The 22,640-nt window shown below is 46.8% G+C and overlaps 2 protein-coding genes across 8 annotated transcripts in view; both read right to left on the bottom strand.

Annotated features, from left to right (window-relative positions):
- The window catches only part of ST3GAL3 (ST3 beta-galactoside alpha-2,3-sialyltransferase 3), a 232,937-nt gene extending 219,978 nt beyond the window's left edge, over positions 1 to 12,959 (bottom strand). For all 5 annotated transcript variants that reach the window (XM_079946031.1, XM_079946034.1, XM_079946035.1 and 2 more), the window contains exon 1: positions 12,821 to 12,959. The gene's annotated coding sequence lies outside the window, so the exon portion shown is untranslated. The remainder of the gene's footprint in view (positions 1 to 12,820) is intronic.
- Positions 12,960 to 15,467: 2,508 nt separating this feature from the next.
- KDM4A (lysine demethylase 4A) overlaps positions 15,468 to 22,640 on the bottom strand; it is a 42,681-nt gene continuing 35,508 nt past the window's right edge. For all 3 annotated transcript variants that reach the window (XM_079924710.1, XM_079924708.1, XM_079924709.1), the window contains 4 exons: positions 20,778 to 20,948; positions 17,231 to 17,350; positions 16,624 to 16,716; positions 15,468 to 16,488 (listed from right to left, as the gene is read on the bottom strand). In XM_079924710.1, coding sequence (XP_079780836.1) covers positions 16,348 to 16,488; positions 16,624 to 16,716; positions 17,231 to 17,350; positions 20,778 to 20,948 — 525 coding nt within the window. In that variant the 3' untranslated portion in view covers positions 15,468 to 16,347. The remainder of the gene's footprint in view (positions 16,489 to 16,623; positions 16,717 to 17,230; positions 17,351 to 20,777; positions 20,949 to 22,640) is intronic.

Here is a 22,640-nt window from a genome sequence, read left to right as displayed (position 1 = left end):
TGAACTCAATTATGACAAAATTACACAGAGCAAAAGCCACAAAGTATTTCCTGAACAAGTCTCCTGTGAATCCTTTTGAGGCAAGCTAATTAGAAACTATTACGTACTATTTATTACCCAGCTTCCTGAACAAGTTACTGAAAAGATCAATTTTTTTAAATGGTTTTGCTGAATGTACACTTCCTTTTCAGACTTTATGCATGACTAAGCAGATTTAAGTAGTTAATTAACATGTAATATATTACATTATTCTATGCAGAAGAATTGTGTATTTTCTAATTGCACATCAATGCAGGGGATAAAATAATCAATATTGCTAATATTCACATAGTACTTACTGCAGACTAGCCACAGTTCTAGAAGTTTCATATGATTTAATTCACTGAATCTTCTCAACAATCCTACAAGGTTATCATTCTCATTATATAGAGAATAAACTGAGGCACAGAGAGGTAAAATTATCTTATCTAAGATCATAGAGCTAGTAAGTGGCAGACTGAGGATTCAAATCCAAATGATCTGACTTCAGTCATATAATTTTTTTCATTTGAAGAAGTTATATGGTACAACTGAACAAAAATGAAACGTAACCAGTGAAGAATCTAAACAAAAGTGGAAGAAGGGAAGGGGGAGGGTCAAGGGGAAGTGTGGTAAAGGAAGAGCACACAACAGAAAAAACTTTGTCACAGGATGGATACAGATCATTAACAAACGTTCTACCAGCCCCTCCGCCACTCCCAAAAGGCTCTAAAAAACAAGCGGTAACTAAGGGCCAAGATTAAAGTGAGAGCCTCAGGGAAAAAATAGTGAAACAACATTTTTAAAGTAAATTTAACACTCAGGAAAAGTGAAGAAAGAAAAATAACACCACCACAAAAACAAAAGCCTCGATGAAAGAGAACAATGAAGAACTGCTGAAAACACAATAAGAGTCATGAAGGCCCTGGTGGATAAAATGTGAGGAAGATAAAGGGCTTCCCTGGTGGCGCAGTGGTTGAGAGTCCACCTGCCAATGCAGGGGACATGGGTTCGTGCCCCGGTCCGGGAAGATCCCACATGCTGCGGAGCGGCTGGGCCCGTGAGCCATGGCCGCTGAGCCTGCGCATCCGGAGCCTGTGCTCCGCAACGGGAGTGGTCACAACAGTGATAGATAGGACCGCTTACCGCAAAAAAAAAAAAAAAAAAAAAAAAAATGAGGAAGATAAAATGAAAAAGAATAAAAGGTTTAAAAGGATTTACCAAAACAAACCCAAACAAAAAACAAAAATACAATAGTTGCCATATGGCATAGGTATGATTGGTGTCTGAAAAAGAGAACCAAGCATACAGAACAAAAAAAAGATATGCAAAAATGGATAATCAGAGAGAACTGGGCTGAGGGCAAGTTGGCTCTAAAATACAGAGTCCCAGCTTCTCTGAGCCGCAATAGCCAAGGCAGCAAGGATAACCTGAAGATCTGCAAAGGGAATTAAAAAGCTAAGGGTATGCCGAGGTTCCGATTACCCGCTGTGTGGATTACAGACTTATTGCCTCTTAGCTCCAAATTCAACCTTTTTGCTTGCTCTGTGAAAATGGATCTGGGCCCTTTAAATATTTTCCTTTTGCTAGTTGACATGATGTCAAGCTTTGTCACTAGACGGTGCTGGAAAGCCATGGCTTCTGGGTTCTAGTGTGTTCCAGTGTGTTCCTCTAGGTAGGCTCCTGCAGCACACAGGACTTTTCCAGTGGACAGCAGCCAGCAGTGAGCAGCGGCCAACAGCTTCCCTCAGCACTTCTCTTGGGCAGTTTTGTAGCAGAGTGCCTCTGGTGGGACGTCTCTCTGTAAACAGCTTTCCCCAGTACCCAAGACGGCAGATTTCTGGCAAGCTCCACCATGCAGCATCACAGTGGCTCACCTGCAATCCAGTGAGCCATTGTCATGTCCACTACACCAAAGTCTGAATCTCGGCCTGTGGTGGGTGTGAGGCAGGTTGGGGAGCTCTTTGTCGAGCACTCTAGCTCATCCCTGAGGTAGCGGCTGCTCCTTGTACTATACAACTCACCCAAAGTATACCTTTCGATGGCTTTTAGTATTTTCAGAGTTGTGCAAACATGACCACAATCAATTTTAGAACATTTCTATTACCCCGAAATGATTCCCCACGCCCCTTAGCTGTCATCCCCTACAAACCTCCAGCCCTGAGCAACTACTAAACTCCTTTGTTCCATAGAATAGGCAAATGTTTATAGATATCTCATATAAATGGAATCAAACAATATGTGCTCCTTTGTGACAGGCTTCTTTCACTTAGCACAATGTTTTTAAGGTTTGTGCACATCAGTACTTCATTTCTTTTTATTGCCAAATAACATTCCATTATATGGACCATCTTTTATTTATCCATTTGTCAGTTGATGGACATGTGGGCTGTTTCCACCTTTTGGCTGAATGATGCTACAATGAATATTCATGTACAAATTTTTATAGGGACATAAGTTCTAATTTCTCTTGGGTATATATGTAGGAGTGAAATATACCCAGGTCACATGGTAACTCTATGTTTAACTACTTGAGGAAATGCCACTGTTTTCCCACCAGTGTATGAGAGCTCTGATTTCTCCACACCTGTGCCAACATTCACTACCTGTCTTTTTGATTATAGCCAGCCTAGTGGGTGGGTAGGAAGTGGTATCTCATTGTGGTTGTTTTTTTTTTTGCAGTACGTGGGCCTCTCACAGTCGTGGCCTCTCCCGTTGCGGAGCACAGGCTCCGGACGCGCAGGCTCAGTGGCCATGGCTCCCGGGCTCAGCCGCTCCGTGGCATGTGGGATCTTCCCGGACCGGGGCACGAACCCGTGTCCCCTGCATCGGCAGGTGGACTCTCAACCACTGCACCACCAGGGAAGCCCCTCATTGTGGTTTTGATTTGCATTCCCCTGATGGCTAATCATGTTGAGCATCTTTCCAAGTGCTTATTTCTTTACTACTTACTAGCTAATCTCGTTACTCCAATTCACTGTTAAATAGTCCTTACATTAAACTCTACCTGCTGAAAGTACCACGTCATTGGACCTAGACTTGTGTAACATGGGCAGTCAGTGACTTTCTGAGTACAAATTAGATATCTACACTAAGGTTTTAAAAATGGAAGGCAGAAGAGTAAAACTGCAAAGATTTTGTCCCTGGTCAGATGTTCCCTTTATTAGTAGCTGAGAAAAAAGCCTAGGGGAGAGGGGTAAAAATCCAAGGAAACAGAACTTTCAGTTTTGCATGTTTTAGTTCATTTCTGTTTTTACAAACAAACAAACAAAAAGCCTTTCTGAATAAGAGCTGTTAATGTTTGGTTTTATTGGGTTTCTGATTATTTGTTTTAATGGTGTGTTCAGAGGACAAGCTTCTAGACGTAATTCTTTATTTGGAAAAGTTGACTCCAATCAGTCTTGAGAAAATGCAACTGGAATATTTGAAAAGATGATCTTGCTTTGGGCCAGCTGAGATGAAATGGTGGGGACTGGTGTTGAAGGTGGCTGGGAGACGGCAGCATGTCCAGAAAACTGGAAACAGAAGGTTGCAGCACAAAAGCAGTCAAGAACAATACTTAAACATGGGCATGGCTGTGTTCCAATAAAACCTGCCGGCCTGTTTGCTGGCCCCTGCTATGCATGGCATATAGACACACAACATGTAGCAAAACCACAAGAGCATAACAACATGCATGGGAAGTTTAAAACTTTAAATTCAAGATAGTGTTTTCTCTGGTGAAGGACGGAGGAGACCAGGGAAAAATACATGAGGCTTTTACTGGAACTGTAATGTTCTGTTTCTTAAAAAAAAAAAAAAAAACTGACGTAATATGGCATATTAAGATTTGGTGATGGGTATCATCATATTATTCTGTTCTTGTATGTGTAAAATACATCATTAGAAAATACAAGATAAATGTTCCCTTTCATTGCTATTATGTCTCTGAGACTTCAGATGTCTTAGGCCTATGTAGTAGTTCCACATTGTTTATCTGCTCATATCTTTTTTTAAAAAGGGCAAGGAAAAAAATATAATATTGCAGAATAACTATGCTGGAACCACGATGGAAGCTATGCCATCTTATCAGTCCAGGCAGAAGCCATTACTACACACCTGAGTATAGCAGTAGGAACACAGTGTGGTACCTGCCCTCGAGAACAGTGTGATGCATGTAGTTAAACAGGTACAGACATTATGAGGTGCTGGAAATTTATGATTGTCTGTGAGGTTCCAGAAAAGCTTCAATGAAGAAGCTGAAGCAGTAAAAAGGTAGAGAGGCTTTAGATGCCATGCTAAGGGGTCTGAAATTTATCCCACTGGCAATGGAGAACCAGTGAAGGGAGTAAGCAGAGAAATGATATAGTCTTATCTGTATTTTAGAAAGATCACTTGAGTAGCAATACAGAGGACAGCCTGGAAAAGGCCAAGCAAGAGCAAGAAGAGGCTGTTGTAACAGCCCAGGCCATTCACTGTCAGAGAGAATAGACATCTCAAAGGCACACAAAGATTCACCAAGGTAACAAAAGAAAATACCAGAACTCCTGTTTATAAACTTTTCTGATATTTAATTTCAGTGGACACTGGCCTCCTCAAACAATCCCTATGTCAGACATCTTGGGGCACATGAGGTTCAGAAAGAATCCTCAAAAAGTGTGAAAGTTCCAGAGCGTGGGGGGTAATGGTACCATTACGTAATTACCATTTGCTTCGTGATGCAGTGCAGTTTATGCATTAAGTGACATCAATGTGGTTAATTTCATAAAAATTGGATCATATTTTAAATAAATAGGATCATAACTAAACTTGACAATGAGATGGTGAGTAACCATGAAACTCTTGTGCCTCAAAGAAGTTCTCTGGTCATCATCTGGCCAAGCATGTATAAGACTTCCAGAACTTAAAGAGCAGCTGTATATTCTTCTTTTACAAACATACTGGTGTTCCAAGTTTGCTAAACTTTTCTGGGATGACAAATGTCTGTTAATAGTATGGCACCTAGAAGATTTTCCAAAATACACACATCTGCCCTTTCAAGGTGAAGAACATGTCTTAACAAAAGCTAGAAACTAGTTTTGTTCGTTTGTTTGTTTGTTTTTAAAGAAAATACGTTGAGTGCATTTTGACAACAGATGTTTGGCAGTGTTTCCATCCTTACGTTATTTTGTTGCCAAAAAGATGTAAAAGTGTCATTTATAAAAACTCTCATATCTACATGCCAGCAGTTCTCAAACTGTGGTCCAAGGACCCCAGACAGTCCCCAAGACCCTTTCAGTGGATCTGAAACAGGAGGGAAGGGGATAGGGCACAACCTTTGAAAGAATGACATAGCTCTAGAACATGACATAAACTGATTAGAACCAAATGGGTCCAAGATGGCGGGACAAGTCGACTTCCACTAGACCTTGAGCCTCAGTATTCGCTCACTGTAACATATCAGCAAGCTAAATGACACACCCACAAGCACCATGACAGTTCCAAGACAGACCACAAGGATTAAAAAGTAGGCGGTTGCCCAATTCCTGGAAATCCCTTCCCCTTCCTGAAATAGCTGGAATACTCCTCCCACTCATTAGCCTATGAAATCACCCACCCCTATAAAAACTGACAACCCCATACCCTGGTGCCTTTCTCACCTTCTGAGATGGCCCACACTGTGTCTGTGGAGTGTTTCCCTCTAAATAAACCCACTTCTTACCTATCACTTTGTCTCTCACTGAATTCTTTCTGCGATGAGACATCAAGAACCTGAGTTTCATTAAGTCCTGAAACCAGTGTGTGATCTCAGTTGGAAGACTGTGGCTTTTGGCCGGGTTCGAGTCCCAGCCACATGAGTTCAAATCCCAATCTGGGTTTAGGCTGGGTTTGAGTCCTGGCACATGGGTTCAATCCCAATCTGAGGTGCACAGTTTCAGATCCACGAGTTTAAAACTGTTTTCACGTAATTCTCAGACATTATTTGCCCTGTTCACTCTCTTTCTCTCACCAAGGGTCCAGCACGGTTTTCCAGAGGCTATGTAACACATGATGACATGTGACTATATCACTGTCCTCACAGCTAATGGAATGCGTGCTTGTGTATTCTTGTGACTTAAAATTTTCTCAGTAACTTTTAATACATTAAATATCAATAGACAAAACCCATAAAATGAAAGTTCTTTGGGGTTTCAATAATTTTTATAACTTATAAAGGGGTCCTGAGATCAAAAACTCTGAAAATCACTGCCATATACTTTGAAAACTTAGGAACAGAATATTCTAACCTGTTTAACATATTTCAAACACAAGGTTTCTGTGGGTTTTAAGTCATGTCAAAAACACATAAACATGCCATCTTTCCATTATTTTGTAAAGAAAACTAACATCAAGGAAAAGGGGAATTTACTGACATATAGACAAATAATAAGACAAGGCAGTAGATAACATTTAATCAGAATAATATAAGTTGTGCAGAAGTTCACAGGGAAGGAACTCCTGTCAACCAGGATGACCAGGCAGAACCTAAAGGAGAACAAATTGGGATTAAACCCCCATTATCATCTTTACAAACATTTCAGAAGAAGACTGAGGAGGAGCAAAATTTCAGGGGGACACAGTCAACAACGATGATGACACGCTGAAGAAGCACATACATTTTAGCAGCCCAAGCAGTGAGCACATTAAAACATCAGCGACAAGAGTGTATGCACACGTGCATGTGTCACTTCTGGGTGAGGGCTGGGAACGGCTGAATGACCATATATAATTTGTTGGCATTTAAAGAATGTTTAAATTGGTATGATATTCATATCAACCAACTCTTCCCTTCTTGATCTCAGGATAATTCTCTCATGCCCAACCCACCCAGACCACCATCACTGTGGCGCAGTGGTTAAGAATCCGCCTGCCAATGCAGGGGACACGGGTTCGAGCCCTGGTCCGGGAAGATCCCACATGCCGCGGAGCGGCTGGGCCCGTGAGCCATGGCCGCTGAGCCTGCGCGTCCGGAGCCTGTGCTCCGCAACGGGAGAGGCCACAACAGTGAGAGGCCCGCGTACCGCAAAAAAAAAAAAAAAAAAAAAAAGATGTATAAATAAAACCACAGTGCTGGCAGATGATTTTAGGCTAACGATCACCTACTGTGAACCAGGGAATATACTAAGCATTAAGAATCTTAAAACTGGGACTTCCCTAGTGGTCCAGTGAAAAATCCACCTTCCAATGCAGGGGACATGGGTTCGATCCCTGGTCGGGGAACTAACATCCCACATGCCGTGGAGCAACTAAGCCCGAGCCCGTGCACCACAACTACAGAGCCCACGCACTCCGGAGCCCGCACGCCACAGCAAAAGATGCCGGCATGCTGCAACTAAGACCCGACACAGCCAAAAATTACTTACTTACTTAATTAATTTTTTAAAATCTTAAAACTATTATTTTTATGATAAGAGGTCCCTTATGTATTTAATAGTACAGGAGCAGGCTTTTTACAACTATTTGCTCAAATTCTCAGAACCTTGCAAGGTAGGTATTTTTATCCGCATTTTACCAATTTGAAAACCGAGAGTACACAAGAGGTTCTAAAGCCTGCCCAAGGCCACACCTTAGAAACTGGTGAAGCCATGATGGCAATCTTGGTCTGCTGACTCTCCTCTATCCCCAGGCAGGACATGGACACACTCTTACTATTACTGCAGTAGCCTAAATGGTAACCTTCCCTCCAGCCTCACCTCATTCTAAGCTCTCTTCATCCATAATATTTTATGACCCTGTAGCAGACATGGCACTACGGTTGCAAACCTCAGAACCTCCCATGTCAGAGAAACAGGACATTCACTCCTCTGCTGCCTCCACACACACTGATCTTCCTAAAAGGCAAAGCTGATAAAGTCATTTCCTACCTTCAAACCCTTCAGTGGCTCCTCCTCCTCATCACAATAAACTCCTGAACTCACAAGCTTCAGTCTAACTTCTGCAGCCTGCACACACTCCCCAAACATACCATATTCTCCTGCCTTTCAAGCATCTTCAGAATGCAGCCACAGTCTCTTGTGTTTCTAGGCCATTACACATTGTTTCCTGCCTGAAAAGCCTTTTAAACCCACATCTACCCAGCTACTAACTAGTGATCCAAGACTTACGTAGGTGTGAGCTTCTCTGGAAAACCATTATTTATATTCCCTGTGTGGCATCAGATTCTCTTTTTAGGAGATCCCACAGGACCCTCAAACATAGCCCGTTACAATGTATTCTCACTACAGGTTCACTGGTTTCTGGTCCTACCAGACTAAAGGCTCTTTGAGGCCCGGGATATGCCTTTTGTTTTTGTAATGCCATAACCTAGCACAGAGGTTAGCAGACAGTTCATGCTCAATAGCTACTTATGGGGTGACTAGAGGGCCTAGTACAGTAGAAGACACAGACACATATACAACCAAGCAAAATAAAATAGAATAAATGTGAAAATAAGAAAGGTGTGGGCTTCCCTGGTGGCACAGTAGTTGAGAGTCCGCCTGCCGATGCAGGGGACACGGGTTCGTGCCCCGGTCCGGGAAGATCCCACATGCGGCGGAGCGGCTGGGCCCGTGAGCCATGGCCGCCGAGCCTGCGCGTCCGGAGCCTGTGCTCCGCAACGGGAGAGGCCACAACAGCGAGAGGCCCGCGTACCGCAAAAAAAAAAAAAAAGAAAGAAAGGTGTGACAGGATGCCAAGGAAGTGGAAAAAGGTAGGAAAATCTGGGGAAATCCTGAGATTTCCTTACCTGATTTCTCAAAGTTTCTTCAAATCCTGCTGCTGCTGCTGCTGCTGCTGACGTTGATAATCATAATCATGAGTCCTTACCTTGAACTAGGAACTGGGCAAAGCACTTTACATAAAGTGAACTCATAACCACCCTACGCATTTCACTGATGATGCAACTTGGACTTCAGAATCAGACACTTGCTCACTGTTAGATAATCGATGGCAGGAGCAAGATTTCAACCCAGGTTTCACTTTCTTTGTTAAAAGCGAAATCTCCTCCCCAAGCGCCAAAGTTTTATAGCCTCAATTAAACCCAATTAAACCAGTAAGGTTGAACTAGGATCCTTTTTAACCATTCAAGTGAAAATGTACCTTGAGTTAGTACACACTTCCTTGCTTTTTAAATTGTGTATCCTGAATATAATTGAACTTTCTGTGGATGCCTCAGGACTATTTCTGTGTTCATCACTGAGGGTGCTGTAAAATAGTGATGCCTTCAGGAATGACTGTGCTATGACTGGAAAATCACTGACTGCCCTTGTATCAACAGCCTCGGCCTGTTACATTACAAGCATTACAGTGCTTGTAATGGATTTCTGACTTCCAATCCACCCTCATTCCACGCCTAGTTAGAGCTATTATTTCTTGCTACTGTCAATGTGTTTCTCTCTAGTAGCCCATCTGATTTCGCTACCTCTAATCTTCTATGGGCCGTGATACTCAAAGAAGATGTAGCAGTCATTACTGCTGTCCAACAGTTACTTCTGGCTCTTTGCTTTCCAGGCACATGCTAAGACAGCAATTCCTTGCCCTTCTTTAAAGTTAGGCATGGCCATATGACTTGCTTTAGCCAATGATATGGAAATGAAAGTGACAGGTACCACTTCAGGATGGAAACTTGAAAGTCCAGTGTCCCCTGATCACCATCTTCCACTCGATCAAAATGATCATGGAAACACCATATTAAGATGGAGTTTCCAACAGCATGGGTCCCTGAGTGACTGAGAGGAGGAGAGTTACCTGTGCAGTCATGGTGGACATGTGGCATGAATGAGAAGTCAACTTTTGTTCTGTTAAGCCACTGAAGTCTTAAGGGTTTTTGTTAATGAAGCCTAATCCAAGCTATCCAGACCAATACACCAGCTCTCTCAGTAACAAATTATCTCACATAAATAACTTCATTTATAGATTTTATGATGGACATTTTGTTTGCACAAAGAATTTTCTTTGCATCTATCCTGGTTCAAAGCTATGTTCAATATAAAATATATTTGCCAAGTACCTCCTATGTACAAAACACTGTGCTAGATAATGAAGAAGATGGCCGATGGCTTGAAAAAGCTGCAGTCTTATGTTGGCAATTGGGGCAAAAGGCAGACTCTAGTGTTATAATGGTTTGAAGGAGAAACAAGTCCCATCTAGATAGGGAGAAAAGTACAGAAAAGCTTCACAAAGAGAGTTCCAATCAAATGGCCCTGAAACATGGGTGAGAACCAACAATTAGAGATTCAAGGGGGTCATTTAGGATAGAAAAAGCAACAGAGCATGACAGCAACAAAGAGCAAATAGTTCCACAAACTTGGAAAATATAATAAAATCTAAGGGAATGGCAAGAAATGAGTTTACCCATACTGCCCAGGCTAGGCTGGTCTGTGCTTAATTCAACAGACGGTAGGAAGCCATTAAAAGTCTCGGCTGGGGCTTCCCTGGTGGCACAGTGGTTAAGAATCTGCCTGCCAGTGCAGGGGACATGGGTTCGAGCCCTGGTCCGGGAAGATCCCACATGCTGCAGAGCAGCTAAGCCCGTGCGCCACAACTACTGAGCATGTGCTCTAGAGCCCGCGAGACACAACTACTGAAGCCCGTGCGCCTGGAGCCCATGCTCTGCAGTGAGAAGCCACCGCAATGAGAAGCCCACGCACCAAAACGAAGAGTAGACCCCACTCACTGCAACTAGAGAAAGCCCGTGTGCAGCCCGCACATAGCAACAAAGACCCAACTCAGCCAAAAATAATAAATAAAAGTCTAGCCTGGGGAATTGAGATACCTGCAAGTGATGACAGTACACAGGATAGATGGAAGGGGTGGGGGGGAAAGCTAGGGGGTTTCTGCAGTAATTTGAGGGAATGGGATCAATGGCCCCAAATCAGTGTGATGACAGTAGGAACAGAAAGAAGCTAGACATAGTGTGGAGGTAGCAGCAACAAGACCTGGCAACCAACTTAATACAAGGGGGAAAAAAAGAAAGGCAAGAATGATTCTTGAGGTGCAGATCCTGGGTAGCTGAGAGGACCATTATTCTAAATAGCTAAAGTAACTCAGAAAAGTGACAAGGGCACATAAAGTGCTACTGTCTATTTTTCTAATAGCTAGCTCCAGTTTCATCTGAAGTACTACTACTTGTTTACCCTTTGCTCCACCCAGGACAAAGTTACTTCCTGATTTGATGCCATCAACCTGCCTTTTTTGTATAACCTCATCTCCCACTTTTTCTAATAAGAGCCCCCTGGAACGACCCATGAGAGTTTTGGGTTCTCCCCTGCCACCTTTCCCATCCTCACTTTCTCATTTCCTCACTTCTCCTTCCTCTTCACCACCCAGGCCTACCCATTCATGGCTCAACTCAAGCCTCAGCTCTCCTGTGAAACCTTCTTCAAACACATGGATTTCTCCTTTTCCAGAATTTTCATAGACCTACTATCTTAGAATTCTAGAGACCATTTTGTTAGTGATCATTTTCTTGTGTGCCCTTTATCCCCACAACCATCTCATAGGCCCATGAGAACAAGTCTCATACAATACAGGTCGTGAGGTCCCCACAGTTGCACTGCCTTGCATACAATATGTACTTGATAGACACTTTATTGATGACCCAAAGTCACTTAGTCTCTAAGAATATGCACATCTTTTTTTCTCATTAATAATTTACTTTTATTAAACTCTGATTAGACATTTAGACATGTGAAATAGGGAGATTCATCACTTAATACTTCAAAATATCCCTGAGTTAAGAATCTTTAATCTTAGGAGCTGCTATTGCCTTAAGAGATTATTTGAAAAGACCATTTCGGTCATAAATTTTTGTGACAGCTTCCTTTTAACCCTGTTGACCCAACAGTATACCCAACAGTTAAATGATCATCACTCCAAGGTGATTCTGACTTAGAAATAACCTAATTTTCCATGCGGTCTATTTATTTTCATGAATCCAATAAGTGCTTTTTTTCTACCTTCCTGTTCAACTAGCCATAGTATAGTTAATTCAAAGTGTATCCACAGAAAAGTTGGTAAGTTTTTGTTGTTTTTTTGTTTTGTTTTTTGTTTTTAACAAAATAACAGCTGCCTTCATTGGTCCCTCTCTCAATTAATTGCACTGAGTCAGTTCACACGTTTCTCTCCTTCCTCCTATGTGCGGGAAACACAAACATAAGTGAGGTCTACTAAGGAATCATAAAAACGAGCACTGTTGCAAAGAGGAATTCAAAATGTTCGTGGCAGACTATCCTAATCAAACCTGCTCTCATCACTAAGACATTTCCTCCTGCAAACAAAATCACAGGGCAAACAATGGGGAGAAATGCCAGAGAAAAGGAAGCAAGAGGCGTACTTTGTCAGTAAAATTGAACTCAGTCCCCGGAACATCTGGCGGCTGGTAGAGCAATAAGCAATGACAGCCGCTACCCGTACGCTGCTGATTCCCACTCAGGTTTTCCACTTTTCCTCCCTCTTCCCATAGCGAAGGCCCGCCTGACCAGGTCCTTCCTCTGCGCCAAGGTGCGCAGCGCTGCGGGGTCTCGCGCGCAGGTGACCTCAGACTGCTCGGCCCGGGTTCAACCGTCCTCTCCCCCGAGGCCTGGCAGCCCCTACCCAGGCGCGGTCTCCCAGGGACCGGACTCCCGGCCCGAGCCCCCAGTCCGAGCCGGACTTCGTTATTCGGAGACGGCTGGGCCGCGCCCGACCCCTCCTTCCCCAGCACCAGCGCGCGCGGGCTCCGCACCCCACCAACCCGGGGACCGCGAGCTGCGGGGGAGGGGAGGGGCGGCGGCGCCCGTTAGCCGTGGTGACTGCCCGCCCCGACGCGCGCAGGACCGGCCCTTACCGCAGCGGAGAGGGAGGCAGGGGGTAGGCGGCGCCCGGCCCGACGCTGCTGGGAAGGCGGGGGCGACGGCGAATGCGGCGGCGGCAGCCGCGGGGAACCCCAGCGGGCGCCCAAGTGGCGGTGGGCCGCCTGGGCGCCGCCATAGTGGGGACGCAGCGGCGGGCGGAGCGCGCGGCCGCAACCCCGACCCGTGGACGACGGGACCACCAATCCCACTCTCCGCCTCAGCGCCCTCACCGGGGGTTGGGCATCCGCGGCCAATCGGCGCGCGGGAGCCGGGCGGGGCGCCGGGCTGACCAATGCGGGGCTGCACTGCAGGCAGAGAGCGGACGCAAGCCCGAAGCGGCCCGCTAGACACTGGACCCCCGAGTTTTCCGGCCCGTTCGCCTCGCGCGCCCGCCGGGACTCGGGCTGTTGGCGGTTCAGGGCGTGGGTCCAGCGGGCCTGGCCTGCTGGTTCCGCGCCGACGCCCACCCCTCGGCTCCCCGGAGCCTATCCGCCGCCTTGAGGAATCTTCCCCCGGCTTCACGCCCCGCAGGGCGCGCGTCTGGGATGCGGACCTCTGACGGCCGCAGGGCTCGCTGTCCGCCGAGATGACCCCTCGAGAGCCTGTTTCCTCGGCCGTGCGAGAGACGGGGGTACACGGTCATTCCACACTGAGGGACGCAGGCATCCGCCTGGAAACAGGCTGAGACACAAGGCTGTGGACCTCCACGGGCTGGGCGACCCTGCTCAATCCTGTGGAGTTGGGTGGACAGCGGTCGCTGGCTGCCCTTATTACTACTTTAGAGCCTCTTTTTATTCCGGGCACAGGACCATTCCGCCCCATCTCGTCTACCCTTTTCAGTTCCGGAGGTCCCAGCTTTTCTCCCACCCTACTGGGGCACAATTTAAAACGTAATTCCCCCGAGGGGAGTTACGGAAGAGAGGAGGAACTGTCCGGCTGTGATCCTTGGTTGCCCACCCAAAGACGTTGCCTCACCAAAGGAGGGCAGTTTGCCCTGGCCAAAAGGCTTCTGAGGGGAGCCTGCCTAAGACAGGCTGGTGCACGCTTCCCTGGAGTCAGTCAGTCCGCTGAGGCCTGGGCCTGACTGCAGGCAAGAGGGCCTGTTCCGTGGGACTTGAGACTCTCATCACCTCTTTAAACTTCAGTTTCCCAGGAGGTTATTACATTTGACCAAAACAAAACGTGAAAGTTTCTAGAAAAATAGTCAGCTGTTGAGCAAGAACTCTGCTGGGGTTACAGAAGGGACTACCCTGCCTGTCCTTCAGCAGGGCTGGGGATGGTAGGGTCAGTGAAATGTAGGGAGGTCTGGGACCCTGCCAAGTCTGGGGAAGTGTTTCTTCCCTCCAAAGATGTGTGCTCCCAGGGCTTGCCAATCCATTAAGGCCTGGCTCTGTCCACGCTCACCTGGGAATCCTTGGGTGCTGGACAAAAAATTCAGCCTCCATTTCTTGGCCCCAGGAGGGAACTGGCATAGAAAAGTAGGTATTTTTGAGACCTGCTGCTCCTCCCTTCCCCCACAATCAGACACCAGAGGTGGCAGCCACCTCCCAAGCCCCAGGACACAGAGAAGCATTGAGTTGCTGAGCTGACCCAAGATTCTCCCGCACCTGGCAGGGGCCAAGAAATAGGACCTAGTGCCTGGCTGTCCAAGACCAGCTGAACAGCTCTGCTGTGCCCAATTCACTGCCCCTCCCACCCCTGCTGCTGCTGCTGCTCTAACCTTGTCCACCTGGACCTCAGGAACCCAATGGGGGTCCAAGGGACCGGGTCTTCCTCCGGGGAAGCGTCTCACCAACTACAGGCAACTCAGAACAGCTTCAGGACCTAAGGGAAGCGCGCACGGGGTGGGGGGCAGGGGTTGTCAATCCCTTGCTTTTCAAGCACCTAAAATGTACTGCCTTCTTTCAAGCTGGTTCTACAATTTTTATGGAACGGACACTGGCATAAACTTACACCTGCTCGATGAAGTTATTAACAAGTGGGGTCAAGATGAGAGAGATCAAACTCAGTTTTACAAGTTGTGGAAGTGGTCTGGTCCTTCATCTATCACCTCTTCCTTCCCATCTCTAGGGCCAGAGAAGCAAAAGGAGGTACTCACGGCCAGAGGTGCCTCTACTTCCCAGGTCCCACCATACAGAGCCACAGGACCAGAACTTGACAAGGAGCCCATCTCTTTAGGAGGGCTTCCTAGATCCTGCCTTACTGAGTCTTCTTAAAACGCATGGCCCTGCTCCAGAGCCTATGACTCTAGATACACTCCCGGCCTGACCCTGGGCCACTCAGGCTCCTTGGGGCAGACACAGCCAATCCTCTGCTCAACACGTTTTATTGCTAAGGACAAGGTGATGCACCGGTTTTCAAAATAATTTGGTTTATAGCGTTCATACGTAACAAAAAAAGGGGAAGTATTAAAATCTGATTCTTGTATACATACGGTATAAGTGTGAATCCCTCCAACCCTGGGCCCAGGCAAACAAATTCATAAGGAGCAAAAACCTGTTTAACCCCTTCAGAGTTGCCCTCCAGTCCCACCCCGCTCCCAAATCAGCTCCCTCCCACCCCCAGACCAGGAGGCATATCTAAACCCACCCCCTGGCCTCCAGCGGCCCCAGTTCATCTTAACCCTCCCAGCCCCTGCATGATTGCAATTTTCTGTTGACAGACTCATCCGCCAGGCTCTGCCTGCTTCCATCATTAGATCCCCCTTCAGAGTATTCCCCACCCACACCCTTTAATACTGTCCACAGGGGCTCTGTGCCTAGAGTGATATGGGCACACACCCAGATTACCCCTATCTTCTCCTTCAAGAGAAGGCAAAGAGGTGGCGTTAACTCCTTAGCATCTCATCGCTGCAGCTTTGCCAGCACTCTCTTGAGGCAGTTCCAGAGACAAACGGATGCCACAGCCATCTGCAGCCAACCCCCAGGGGCCCTTACTCAGTTCAGCTGAGGGCAGAATTTCACATTTTTGTTGCCCTGGATAGGCAAGGAAGAAAGTAAAGGCCAGGGGCTGGCAGAAGCTGGTCCAGACCAAACATACATACGCACACACACGCACGCACACACACGCGCGCACACGCACACGCGCACACACACACACACACACACACACACACACACATAAATACAAAAAGGGGGAGGGGGCAAGCACCAGCACCTCTGCCTAGTTGGTGCAGGTGATCGTTAGGAAGCTAAGTCCAAGGCCAGGAACAGGGCAACCAGCCCAGCCAGCACAGTCGACCCCATTACAGACTGGGGCCCATGCAGCCACAGCGTTCCAGTGCTCAGCCCATCAGCTGGGAGATCAGCGGCTGCTGCCACATGTCCAAGTACGGCTTATTGTTTCATTACAGTGGAATGCGATGAGGGTGGGGTGAGAAGATGATGGGGTCGGTTATTTCATTCCTTTTCATTTTACAGTTCACTTTTAGAGACTTCAGAGTTCCAAGTGTCTGCTGTGCTGCGGAACCCCAGAGTGCTTTCACCTTGGCAGCTGGGACTCTCCTGGCCGCTGGAAGCACCTACTCCATGATGGCCCGGTATAGTGCAGGCTCAATGTAATCTTCCCGGTATCTTGAGTTGATAACTCGTTGCCGTTTCTTTTCCTGCTTAACCTCTTTCTCCGTGAAAATCTCATTGAAGCGCATGTCTGAGGCTACTGACTACAGAAGAATAGGCAAACCAAGTGAGCACTTTATGGCCAACCACCCCGAAGAAGAAAAACCAAGGGACACATCCTTGCTGTGTTCCCTCCCTCCCAGATGGGAACCAAGGGCACACAGAAAGTACACACTCACCAGTCTAGACTTGACTCTCTTGGGAAGCTCTTCATCCAGCGTGTACACGTCATCTCTCTTAACCACAAGCTGTGAGCCATCCTCAAACTCCACCTACCAAGGAAACAAAGGCCTTTAGCTAAGATATCCCTGACTCTCTCCCTGGTCCATCACGCACAGTGGCAATTTCCTGCAGTCACAGGAAGGGTTTAGAACACTGAAGTAAGGCCTGCCATGTTTGAAGCCATACCTGGCAGACTGGACACAGGGCAGCCCCTAGCTCTGAAAAAGGTTGTCACTGATCCCTTGGCTCAGCGGTCCCCAACCCCCGGGCCGCAGACCGGTGCCAGTCCACGGCCTGTTAGGAACCGGGCCGCACAGCAGGAGGTGAGCGGTGGGCGAGCAAGCAAAGCTTCATCAGCCGCTCCCCACCGCTCGCGTTACCGCCTGAACCACGCCCACCCCCGTCCATGGAAAACTGTCTTCCACGAAACCAGTGTCCCTGGTGCCAAAGAGGTTGGGGACCACTGCCTTAGCTCTCCCAAGAGCAAAGACTTCCTCTTGCTCAAGAGGAAACACTGAATTAATCAGGCCCCCTCCCCCATCCCCAACAAAAGCCTTTGGTTACCTGGTACATCTGGATGGGGTGAGAGGCCACAAACTTGGCTCCATAGACTTGGCCGTCTGTCCATCTCACTTGGACTACTTCCCCTTCAGCAGGAGGACCCAACTGGAGACAGTCCTGACTCTGAGGGAACATTAAGGAAGAAGGGTGAAAGGAAGGTCTACCTGAGAGACCTGCTAAGTCCAAGTCCACCCCGTTATCTCTGCTGGCTGCTGCTGCTTCTAAGTGACAGAAAAAAGCAGCCATAATAAACTTAATAAATGTAAAGGACATGTGCCATGATCAAGAGTCCGTCTCACGTTCCTTCAACTGTCTCTCTAAGGGACAGGGGGACAGGGCTCTGCCAGGAAGAAATACTCAAACTTTATTCAACTATTTAAGAAAAGGGTTCTTAGGATTTCCCTGGTGGCGCAATGGTCAAGAATCCACCTGCCAATGCAGGGGACACAGGTTCGAGCCCTGGTCCGGGAAGATCCCACATGCCGCGGAGCAACTAAGCCTATGCACCACAACTACTGAGCCTGCGCTCTAGAGCCCGTGAGCCACAACTACTGAGCTTGCGTGCCACAACTACTGAAGCCCACGCGCCTAGAGTCCGTGCTCCGCAACAAGAGAAGCCACCGCAATGAGAAGCCCGCGCACCACAATGAAGAGTAGCCCCCGCTCGCTGCAACTAGAGAAAGCCCGCGTGCAGCAACAAAGACCCAAAACAGCCAAAAATAAATAAATAAAAAAACAAATAAAGTTTTTAAAAAATGGAAAGAAAAGGGTTCTTAACCTTTTTTTTTGAAGGAAAGGTAATAAAAGACCACCTACCATGGGACCTGGCAAAAAACTTTAGGACTTTTACTCCCTGCAGACAGGGGAACCCTAAGGATGGGTGGAGTCCTTGCTGCATTCCCAGCAGAGGGCTTGGTATATAGTGGGCGGTCAGTGTATGAACATGGTCATGGCAGCTGAATAAAAGGTCTGATGGGTAGACCTGGGAGAAGGTCCTTGCGGACATGGCCCAAAAAAGTACACATTGGAGCGGAAGCAGAGCAGAGAGTCTAAAATGCTGTGATATTCCAACTGCTCTTACCAATTCCACTACATGACAAGAGTATGGAAGGTCCTACACGCCAATTCACTTACTGAATAGAAATGGCTCTATACTGTATTGCCAACTCATTATTGACAGGTACTCAGTAACTATATCGTGTATGAGTTCAACAACTAAGTAGAAAGTACTGCCCCCAAAAGAATCTGAAGTGGAAGTTTTAACTAGCCAAATATGTGATCTTTGATAAATCCCTTAAGTTCTCAGATAATAAGTTTTACTACAATAGCAGTTCTCCAAGTATGGTCTGCAGACCTTAGCGGGGGTTCCTGAGCGGGGGTTCGTGAGAGCACGATGGTTTTCACAATAATATTAAAACATGAGCCTCTTTTGCTGCGCAGACATTTCCAGTGATGGTGTAACACCTAACACGGGTGCAACTGCTGGTGCTTCAGCACAAATTGACGCAATGGCCCTAAGCTCTACTACTTGTTACTGCGTTCTTAACCACTGTGTACTCATGATTTAGGAGCAAAAGGAAAAAACCTGGTTTCATATAACAACGTCCCTTGATGAAGCAGAAAAAATTTTTGTGTGAAACCTCAATCTTTGAGTACATGTGTTAAGTACGCAAAAGACACTTCTGCTACACGCCGAAGCATGATGGTTGTCTTGAGGAAAAGCATGCTGTAACTGTTTGAGTTGTAAGAAGTAACTGCTTTTTCCATGAAACACCAGCTTTATTTGAAAAAAATGACCGACAGACAAACTGTGGTTATTCAGACTTGGGTAATGGCAGACATCTTCTTGAAAATGAATGAAGTGAGCCTGTCACTTTGAGGAAAATGGACTGACAGTATACTGCCAATGATAAAACCTAAGCTTTCAAGCACAAATTACAATTTCAGAAAAGTTGTGTCACCACCATGAGCTTGAAGCTCCCTAAAATTTAAAGATTTTTCTGAGCTTAGTGCTACAAATGAAAATGATTTTTTTGGAATTGTCTAATCAAATTTAACAACATCTGGAAGATCTACATAGCCCATTGCACCAATACGGATGATGGTACAAAATCACGCATGAGTTCAAGAGCCACTCTCAGTGTAAGACAGACCAAAGAATGTTAACGTAAGAGGGTATGTTCACCAAGCTGCCTTCAGAGTCTACGCTGCAGCTAACTTTTAAGAAACTACCACTCGTTGAGGTCTGGTGTAGTATCAAAGTAGAATAACCACAGTCATCTGAAAGGCTACTTAAATTTTACTCCTCACTTTTTCAATCGCATATCTGTGTGAGACCGAGTTTTCTTCACATACTTTAACCAAAACAATATATTGCAACGAACTGAAGATGTGATGTAAAAAAGGTTTGCACAATTGTAGAAGAGTGGCACTCTTCTAATATTTTTTGTTTTACTTAAAATAATTTTTCGTTTTAAAAAATGGATTATTTCAAATCAATTCACCTCAGTTTTCATTTCTAATGAGCAAATATTGATAGACATAACCCACAAAAATACAAGCTCTTTTGGGGTCCTCAGTAACTTCTAGAAGAGTCCTGAGATCAGTGTTCTCTAAGTTAGAGATACCACCTGCTTCTCAGAGTTGGTATGAGAAGTGACCGAGATACCCGAGTAAAGTACTTAGCCTAGCGTCTGGCAAACTGGAAGAGCTTAATAAAGCATAGCTAGTCTGCCACAGACACTACTGATACCATCTTCACTACATGGAAGTCTGCCTCACAACTAATGAATGTACTTTTAGCAACTAAGTTGCTAACGTGGTAGAGATGTGGGAAACACCTGTTGTTTAAGGAAGAAGTGGCTTCATTCCACTAGGCTGGTGCTCGGTCTAACATGAAAAGGTGGGGGTGGGGGTGGGGGTAGTGGGTGGGGATGAGGATGGACGGACGGACAAAGGATGGACAGGGGAAACCTGAACTGAGTGCTGAGTCCAGAGCCAGGAAACCTAGGATTGAGTCCAGGCAGGGCCCCCAGTGTCTCAGGTATTGATAACACAAGCAGGCCAGGGATATCTCCAAGCAGTTTCTATTCAGCCCCCAAAGGCATCAGCTGTAAAGAACCAAAAGCAAATTCCATAAATCTACTAAGAGGGCGTGGCAGAAGAGATAATTGGCTAATTCTCCCCAAATCACACAGCTACTAAGCAGTAAAGCTGGTACTGGCACACTGCTCTGATTCCAAAGCCTGGGCTCTTCTTCCACTGCACCAGAACACCTTCAAAGGGTAGTTTGGACTAAAATACAAGTATGTTTCAAAGAACTGCAAAAAACGCCAGTTCCTACAAGCTTCTAGAGGAAGCAGGGTACCCTAGCGGCACACGATGTTCTTTGTACAGAAAGACCAGTACAAATACTTCTTTCTGTTTGGGGGCCGAATGATGGGACCATGGGCCTGGATAGAAAAGGCAGGCAGGCCCACAGCCAGTCTGCCAGTCAGACCAAGAAACTCCCCCACCCCAAAATGCCCATGAAGCTCCTTGCAGACATTACCACTATGTCCTCGGGATAGAGATTGTCGCTGAAGGAGCCGTCGTCAAAGTTGACTTCATAGAAGGTCTCCGTGGTGAGCCTTACCACCTCACACTGGTAGAAGCGCCCATTCTTGTGCTTGCTAATGACCTTCTGGCCCGCAGTGATGCTCTGCAAGGCCCCCTTGGCACGCTGGAAGAAACAGAGGCTTGGGTTATGGCCACACTGAGCTGACAGGCCTAGCGAACGGGGACCAAGATCAGGGGGCTCTTCTTTACCAGGGAAAGATAAGCGTGAGACAGGAGAAGTAAAAAGGAGCAGGAGATGGGAGCTCAAACAGGTCTTTCCAGATGTCCACACCCCAGCCAGGACACGGAAGAACCTAGTGTCATATTTTCCCCATAAATATAGCTCCTCACTCATTCCCAGTCCACAACTGGTCCTTTACCATCCTGTCTCACCACAAACTCCCAGAACAGACTCTTGTGACTTCCCTACTGTTTCGAGGAGCTGACCAAACAGCACCTACTAATTCACATAGTTTAGACACACATCAAAGTGGACGCTCAACAGGTGATCTGAGGCCCTGGGTCCCCACACAATGCTCCACACAGATCTTAGCACCAGCTCTACCCTCAGGGCCAGGGCACAAAGACTGAGGTTCCCTGGATGTCCTCAGCTGCACACTGTACACAGCTCCACAGCTCTGCCATCTCTGGGGCCCTCACATCACCCTTCTTCTCATTCTGAACTTGTCCTTGATGCAAACGAAATCACAGAGCATCTGGTGGTCTTGTGTCCAACTGCCCCTCCCCAAGCTGCCCAGGCTCTGTGCTCCAGCCATGCTGGCCTCCCTTCTGTCCTCTGAGCATGCGTGCCAAGAGTGTTCCCACCTCAGGGTCTTTGTGCCTCTGTTCCCTCTACCTGAAAGGCTCTTCCTCAGTTATCTGCACATTGGCTCCCTCACATCCAAGTGTCCACTTATGGACAACCTTACTACCTCTCCTCCTCCATTCCTGTATCCAGCTTTACTCTTATGCCGGCACTTCTCCCCGTTTGATACACTGTACATTTACTTGTTTCTACGTGTCTTTCAACTACACTAAATGCAGCAGGAGGGCAGGCACTGTTGTCTTGTTCACCAGCATGTTCCGAGCACCTAAAACTGTGCCTGACATGTAGTAGATGCCCAGTAAGTATGTGAAGAATGAATCAGTGAAAGAAATACTCAACAGTACCCCGTTTCCTCATAGCACCAGCCATCTACAGCTGCCAATGTGAGGGCATGGGGGGCTAATGACCATCACCAAATCACTACCCTGTTCCGACACAAAGCTCCTATCTCCTTACCACAGCCAGGACTCAACGGTACCTCAAACTTTTATTCCTCATTCCCGTATCGACTATTTTTCCCTTTTCCTAAGCTCCTAACCCACCTCTGCCCACCTCCTGTGCTCAATAGGACATCTTTAATGAAAAAGGGGAATCCAGTCAGCCAACGAGGCCCTTTCCATGGTGGAGGACAGCTTGTCCTCTGGGCTGGTGCTCTACTGTGTCCTTCCTTTTATAAAAAGATTGTTTTCACCACACTGTTGACAAGCCTTCATCGGCGTCCCCTCCACTGGACTGTAATTCACTGATGGCACTCTGGCTTCTGACCTGACTACCCATGGAACCCCCGGTTTGGGGTGCAGTGACCACGCCAGCAGCCCTGTCTTCCCGACAGCACGTGGCCCTCCTCAGCCTCTGCTGGCTGCAGGGCTCTCCTTCTCTCCACGTCTCTCTGCTTCTCAGCTGCTTTCGCTGCTTCCTGCTCTACCATCTGCTCCTTATACTAGGAATCTCCAGAGTCCAGTTTCTAACGGGAATTAGGTTTAATTATGC

Source organism: Stenella coeruleoalba (assembly GCF_951394435.1).
Source record: "Stenella coeruleoalba genome assembly, chromosome: 1".
NCBI classification, from domain to species: domain Eukaryota; kingdom Metazoa; phylum Chordata; class Mammalia; order Artiodactyla; family Delphinidae; genus Stenella; species Stenella coeruleoalba.
The sequence above is the reverse complement of the archived record's forward strand: the minus strand, read 5'-3'. Positions and strand labels throughout refer to the sequence as shown.